The sequence below is a fragment of the Chrysochloris asiatica genome, unplaced genomic scaffold (genome assembly GCF_000296735.1).
Source record: "Chrysochloris asiatica unplaced genomic scaffold, ChrAsi1.0 scaffold00345, whole genome shotgun sequence".
In the NCBI taxonomy this organism is placed as follows: Eukaryota; Metazoa; Chordata; class Mammalia; order Afrosoricida; family Chrysochloridae; genus Chrysochloris; species Chrysochloris asiatica.
The window spans coordinates 1,751,217-1,758,709 of NW_006408863.1; the positions used below are offsets into that span (position 1 = coordinate 1,751,217).

Genomic DNA, 7,493 nt, shown 5'->3' on the forward strand with positions numbered 1-7,493 from the left:
CGCTATGGGTCGGAACCGACTCGACGGCACTTAACAACAACAACAACAAGTCTGACTCCCAGCATCACAGCAGCACACAGCCACCAGAGTGCAACAGACTGACAGACAAGGAGTGGCCTTATCATTAACCACATTTAATCTAAATTGCCTAAATTCACAAGTTAAGTCACAGAAATAAGCAAAGTGGGTTTAAGGAAAGCCACGGATCAGCTATATGCTGCCTATAAGAAGCCCACTTGACACAATGGCTATAGGCAAAGTGAAAGTAGCACAGAAAAATGTCCTTCATGTGTATGTTCATCACAAGAAAGTAGCAGTGACAGAAAGGAACTATAGAATGACAGATGAACCAGCCCACCCGGAAGACGCAGCAAACAGCAGAGTCCCACAGTACATACATCATTGACAGAACTAAATGGAAAACTATTCCCCCACAGTAAGGTGTGGTGATGGTGGTGGTGGTTATGTGCCGTGGAGTCGGTTCTGACTCGTAGCGACCCTGTATAGGGTTTCCAAGGCTGTAAATCTTTACGGGAGCAGAACACCTCATCTTTCTCCCACAGAGCGGCTGGTAGTTTCGAACTGCTGGCCGTGAGATTAGCAGCCCGATTCGTAACCATGCTAACTCCTAAAAAATGATCAAACAACTCAATAGAAAGTATACTGGTTGTGTTTCTCTGGAGAACTGTGACCAACACATGTAACTCACACCGAATACAAATAGTGTCTGAAAACAGATCATGAATTAGTTCTGTAAAACTTGAAGACAAAGAGTGTAAGAGAAATGCTTCTGGTAACAGGATTAAGTCAGTGGTTCTTAGCCTGGACCCAAAAGCACAACCCCTAAACGGAAAAATGGCTCGCACCTCTCGAAGTTTAGGAGTGTTTGTGAAAAACCATGTTCCGAGACTGAAAGTCAGGGAGAAAATATTTGCTAGCCATCTGATCAGCAATGTATAAAAAACTCTCAAACCGCAGCAGTAAAATGATCGCTGTACACCTAGCGGATGGACATAGGACATGAGCAGACATTCCACCAAACCTGATGTGCAGGGGACAAAGCACAGAAAAGATCTCCGGCATCTTTCCCCACTGGGATGGAGATTCAGACGAACGCTGATGAGCTAGCTACTACAGCTCACCTGTGGGGACCACTGAATGATCTGTAACGGCCACAAACCTGGTACAGGTGAGACAACTAGATCACACACGTTACTGCCGGACATAACGTGGTACAGCAGCCATCTGAGGAAAACATTTAACAACTTTTTAAACACTCTGAATACGCCACTGATACAACCTTGCAACTGGACTCTTGGGCACTTACCACAAGTAAGTGAAAGTACATCTTCACATAAAAACTGTACTGGAAGTGTTCACGGACATTTTCTTTACCATCGCCAAAAGCGAGAAACAACCCCGCTGGTCTTTCACGGGATGAATAGACTGTGGCCCTTATCATGGAAAACCACTCAGCACTAAACATGCATGTAAGACCGGATCTCAAGAGACTTAAACTGTGAAGATGAAGGAAAAGGCTAGTCCTCACAGCTTACACACGGGTTCTACAATGACAGCGTTGTAGAGATGGAGGTCACAGTGGTGGCTGCAGAGGTTCAAAGATGGGTCACCAGGAAGGAGAGGAACCTTGTGACAGACGGGACGTTTCCCATCAAGATGTTGAGGTTTCCATGGTACCATCATGGGACTGGAAAGGGTACATGGGAACGTTCGATTTTCCTTCCATTGTCTTCCCAGGCCCTTTTTGAGGCTCCTTCATTGTCTCTGAATAATAACGTTTAATAAAAATTTTAATAAGCTAGCTCTCCCTGTGAGCATTTGGACCTGTAGAATGTGTTAGTGTTCTGTGGATAAAGACTTAGGTTTGAGGAATGGGCTTTCTTGATTGCTAGCTTTTGTTTCGAGGTTTTGTGGTGTGGTTTCTGAAACTCTGACCTCAAATTCTAGACTTACTTGCATAGTTGCGCCTTATTTGCGTGGAAGCATGGTAGCACTGCAGGGTAAGCACTGGACTGTGAATTACAAGTTCGTTGGTTCAAGCTCACCAGTCTCCCTGCACAATAAAGCCAAGGCTTCCTGCTCCTGTGAAGATTTACAGCCTCAGAACCTTACACAGGGTCATTATGAGTCAGAACCAACTTGGTGACACTTAGCAACAGCCCTGTTTGCATAGTTGCACTTCATTTGCGTGGTGGTTCCCTTTTCGCCTAGTCAGACCATATTTGCATAGCTCTGCCGGGCTTGCACAGTTGCACCGTATTTGCATTTTTGTTATCAAGTGCCATTAAATCTGTTCCAACTCATAGCAACCCTGTATAGGATTTCCAAGGAGCAGTTGGTGGGTTTCGACCGCCAGTGCGCCCCAGCAAATATGCTTAGTCCTACTGTATTTGCGTAGTTGCCACCTGAAGTCTTTGCTGTGGATTTGCAGGTACGCCACCATCTACACCATGTTCCCAGTGTTCTCTCTGGTGTTGGACCAAGATGTGAAGCCAGAGACGGCCCTGCTGTATCCTGAGCTGTACAAAGACCTCACCAAGGTGGGCCTCGCATTTCCTGGAGGCCATGTGCGGGAATCTGGGAGGTCCCAGAAGGGCCTTTTCAGGGGTCCCAGTAGAGCTGAGGAGTCGCCCCTTCTTTGTAAATGGAGATTTCCTGGCATACAGTCACACCTGTTTGTTGGCACGTTATCTCTGGTTACTTGCGTGCCACGGCAGAGTCGAGTAGTGTTTCCTGGCTGGCCCTTCACAGAAAGGGGCCGCGGAAGAGAGTCAACTTAGTCTTCCAGCTGGAGTTTGAAGTTACCGGGCCCGAGCTCCTTGGGAGTACACGGCTCAGCATGCTTTCCTACTTGGCTAACTCACCTGTCCTACTGCTCCTTCTAGGGAAGATCCTTGTCCTTTAAGACCTTCCTCATCTGGGTTTTAATCAGTATTTACCAAGGTAAGAGAAGACCCCGATTTAACTGGTCACAGGGTTTATTCATCTTCTGTTAGCAATGTTGTTTTTACTGGTGTTTTGTTCAATTACAAAAGTTAACAATTGAACCAGCAGTTAACTGTTGCTTTGTGTTCATCTGGTAAGTAGCTGTTCCTGCAGTTGGGGGGATTAGAGCACGTAACAGTGCAGTGTGGGGCTGGACTGGTGTGGTGGGTCTCCAAACTGACCTGCTGTTAATTAGATGCTCACACAGAGGAACGTTGATGCAGTATGCCTGCGTCTTCCTTTCCCAGAGTGGTGGCGAGCCTCGGGGGTCTGGGAGTGACGCAGTCAGAAGCCAGGTGTCATCTGCTGTGTTAGTGCAGATGTGCGGGGTCTTCAGACAGTTGGTGGGGAAATAGGATGAGACGATCATGGACTTTATCCTGGTACATGGGCTTTGTTGGAAGTGTGATCCCAGATAGACAGGTGTGCCTCACTGTACCAGGTCACCTGCAGGTCCAGGTATTCTTGACCTCCAGATGCTAGAACCCACTTGAGCCTTCACTCGGTATTTCTCATCTGACGACTGACCACATCTCCTCACTCATCGATCAGTTCAGCACTCTGCCCACTTGTCTGGGCTGATTTGGTGGTCCTCAGTGTGGAGAAGGCCAGCACTGAAGCCCAGCCCCCCTGTGCCTAGGCGGCATCCTCATGTACGGAGCGCTGCTGCTGTTCGAGTTGGAGTTTGTGCACGTGGTGGCCATCTCCTTCACAGCGCTGATTCTGACGGAGCTGCTCATGGTGGCGCTGACCATCCGCACGTGGCACTGGCTCATGGTGGTGGCCGAGTTCCTCAGCTTCGGCTGCTACCTGGCCTCCCTCGCCTTCCTGAATGAGTACTTCGGTGAGTTGTCTGACTTTATTTTCTGAACAATGGTGTGTTAGTGGCTGTGAGGCTGTTTTCTTGTGATTTCATAGTCTATTGTCCTAATTTGTGGATCACGATAAAACCCACATCAGGAAACTTTACAGAAACTTCTGTTTTCTTTGGTAAGATACAACTCCTGACTCGATATCCACCGTGCGCAAGACGGAGCTGAGGACAGTGGGCCCCACTCTCAGCAGACCTGGAATACGGGAAGACCCTTGGGTCCAGGGCGTAGGGGACTTGTTCTTGAGCATCACACTTTAGGGCTAACGCCTCTTTCATTTTTAAAAAAAAATTGTGTTAAAATTATGTACATCAATTCAACAATTTCTGAAAGTATAATTTAGTGACATCATTGATATGCTTCAAGTTCTGCAGCCTCGTTGTCCTTTTCCGGGTAATTTCACCACGTTTCCCGTGACCTCAGTTAACCCCTGATAACCGCTAACACGCTGGGTTTCTCTGGTTTGCCTGTGAAATCATACACTGTTTATCCTTTTGTGACGAACTTCACACAGCCTGCTGTTATCAAAGTCCGCCACATTGTGGTAAGCAGGACTTCATGTCTCTTCATGACTTAGAAGTAGTCCATGCTGTGCATGGACCACGGTGTGCTCACGCATTCTGTGTTGTGGCCACTTAGACTCTATCCACCTTGTGGCCTCTGTGAACACTCATGTCCATGGGTCTGTTTTGGAGCATGTCCAGGAGGGCAAGCTTTGTGTTTATAAAGTTACAGAAACTTAGTTATTATGTCTCAGTGATGTTTACAACTTTTAACAGGCAATGAAATGAAAGCGTTAAGCACAATTACAAATGCACGTCCCAGCATCCTTTTCCTGCTGTTAATGTACGTCTGTGTTGGCCAGCTAGCTGCTTGAAGCACACTGACCTCCCTTAACCTGTCCCTTTTTTCTTCATTCCCTGTGTTGTCTGGAGCAGGTATAGGCAGAATGTCCTTTGGAGCTTTCTTAGGTAGGTGTGTTATCATTTCCTAAAAGACTGTATAGATATTTAGCAAAATAATATTGACAGAGAGACTCAACTGATACGGAAAACATCTGTGACTTCCTGGGTCTCACTAACTCACCTTGGACGTCTGCTGATGTGTGTGGCATGTGCACCTTCTGCTTCATAAAATGCTGCGTTTGTGACCACTGTCTTGAAGCAAGCTAACTGTGTGCAGGCTGCTGGGCTCATTTGCAGGAAGTGTGGTGTTTACAGGTGACGGGCACCCCTCTCTGCAAAGTTGTAAACCCCCCCCCCACCTTATAAGTTTTAATGTCTGAGTACCTGGGATTCTCAAATCACAATCAGACACAAGTGTGGCTCTGAGCCCTGTGGGACCCAGCTCAGGAGACAGTGGCCAGTAGTTTGTGTAGTTGGTGGACTCCTGCCCACACAATGTAAGGGCTTGCCACAGCATGTCGACCTAAGCTTGGCCAGTGTAGGTTCCTCATACACCTGTTCTCGCCACAAGTGCCAACAGTTCATTTCCAAGGCAGTTTTCTTGCATGTGACGCAACATTCACGCATACAGTGGCTGCTGGGCCCCGGGGACATTTCCCTCAGGATAAGCAGGGGCGAGTAAGGCATATCCTGAGGACCCACGTGCACATGTACAGACGGACACCTGAAACCTCCAGTAAAGTTGCCGCTACCACACCAGGCAATTAGTCTCAACCACTCAAGCAGATTGTACAAGGACAGGCCACTCCTTGGTGTGAGCTCCCAGAGTGCCACCGCTCTCAGCACCAGGTACAGGTGTGAAGCGGTGTTTGGTCACATCAGTACACCTGGTGTCCAGGTGAGCCATTCTGTGGGGAGGAGGATCCAAGCATGACCCTGAACTGGCTCTGCAAGACACCTCAGAGAGGGCCAGGAAACCTCCATAATGGGGTCATCACTGTGAGGTGTGAGTCCCGTCACTGAGGTGTGAATCCTTGTCACTGAGGTGTGAGTCCCTGTCCCTGTGAGGTGTGAATCCCTGTCACTGTGAGGTGTGAGTTCTTGTCACTGTGAGGTGTGAGTCTCTGTCACTGTGAGGTGTGAATCCCTGTCACTGTGAGGTGTGAATCCCTGTCACTGTGAGGTGTGAGTCCCTGTCACTATGAGGTGTGAGTCCCTGTCACTGTGGTGTGAGTCCCTGTCACAGTGAGGTGTGAGTTCTTGTCACTGTGAGGTGTGAGTCCCCATCACTGTGAGGTGTGAATCCCCGTCACTGTGAGGTGTGAATCCCCGTCACTGTGAGATGTGAGTCCCCGTCGCTGTGAGGTGTGAGTCTCTGTCACTGTGAGGTGTGAGTCTCTGTCACTGTGAGGTGTGAGTCCCCGTCACTGTGAGGTGTGAGTCTCTGTCACTGTGAGGTGTGAATCCCTGTCACTGTGAGGTGTGAGTCCCTGTCAGTGTGAGGTGTCTCTGTCACTGTGAGGTGTGAATCCCCATCACTGTGAGGTGTGAGCCCCTGTCACTGTGAGGTGTGAGTTCTTGTCACTGTGAGGTGTGAGTCCCCATCACTGTGAGGTGTGAATCCCCATCACTGTGAGGTGTGAGTCCCCGTCACTGTGAGGTGTGAGTCCCCATCATTGTGAGGTGTGAATCCCCGTCACTGTGAGATGTGAGTCCCCGTCGCTGTGAGGTGTGAGACCTCATCAGGTCCTTGCCGTGTGACATAAGTCCCTGTGCCCACCTAAATGCTGACACCTTTCCGATGTGTCCCCTGCAGACGTTGCCTTCATCACAACTTTGACCTTCCTGTGGAAAGTGTCAGCCATCACACTGGTCAGCTGTCTGCCACTCTACACCCTCAAGTATCTAAAGCGAAAGCTCTCTCCTCCCAACTACTCCAAGCTCACCTCCTGAGGGCCATCCCCGACTATGGGACTGGTCACTTTCTGAGGAACAGCACTCCGCCCACGATGGGACTGCTTCCAGCACCTTCCCCAGCCCCATGGAGAGGAACAAGACACAGGCAAAGAGCCTGTCCTTGGGCCTCACCTCAAGACCAGCTCCAGCCCATGAGGGCAGACACTCCTTCCTCCAGTCTATTTTGTTGTTTTTGATTGTTTGTTGACCTGTTAAAGCAGCTATATTTCTGTTGACGTGAGCCCTAAGTGTGTCTTTTCACTGTTACGTAAAGGATTGATCCGGCTCTGGTGTTGAGAGATTTCTTAATAGTCACATTCCTTCTTTGATGTTCTAATGGAACGTCATCTCTCCATAAACAGTCTACAGGTGTGCTTGCAGCAGTAGCTGATGCTCCTCATCAGGTGTGGACAGTCACATGTAGTCATGGAAACCGGCAGGTCTGCTTCCTCACAGTGAGAAGCGCCCCCTGTTCACAGGGAGCCACTCAGCACCCCACCTGCCCTGTCCCCTGCTTTCCTGTCTGGCCAGGAAAGGCCTTCTTCTTCCAAGCTGTGATTGGGTGAGGGGAAATGTCCCATTGAGCAGGGAATGTGGCCTGTCAGCAGCGTGCTTAGAGGGAGATGGTCTGTGTAATGAGCGGGAAGTTTGCTTGTGTCCCAGGGTGGCCCGGTGCCTCCCTTCAGCAGGGCCTGTGTCTGCACCCCACCCCCACTCCCACCCCCAACGCCCAAGGTCCCCTTGGAGGCTGGCT

The 7,493-nt window shown here is 49.3% G+C and overlaps 1 protein-coding gene across 1 annotated transcript in view; it reads left to right on the plus strand.

Annotated features, from left to right (window-relative positions):
- The window catches only part of ATP9B (ATPase, class II, type 9B), a 255,515-nt gene extending 248,779 nt beyond the window's left edge, over positions 1–6,736 (plus strand). Inside the window, exons 26-30 of the mRNA XM_006875888.1 lie at positions 2,453–2,561; positions 2,907–2,964; positions 3,647–3,850; positions 4,817–4,849; positions 6,600–6,736. Of these exons, the coding sequence (XP_006875950.1) occupies positions 2,453–2,561; positions 2,907–2,964; positions 3,647–3,850; positions 4,817–4,849; positions 6,600–6,736 (541 nt within the window). The remainder of the gene's footprint in view (positions 1–2,452; positions 2,562–2,906; positions 2,965–3,646; positions 3,851–4,816; positions 4,850–6,599) is intronic.
- Positions 6,737–7,493: the final 757 nt, after the last annotated feature.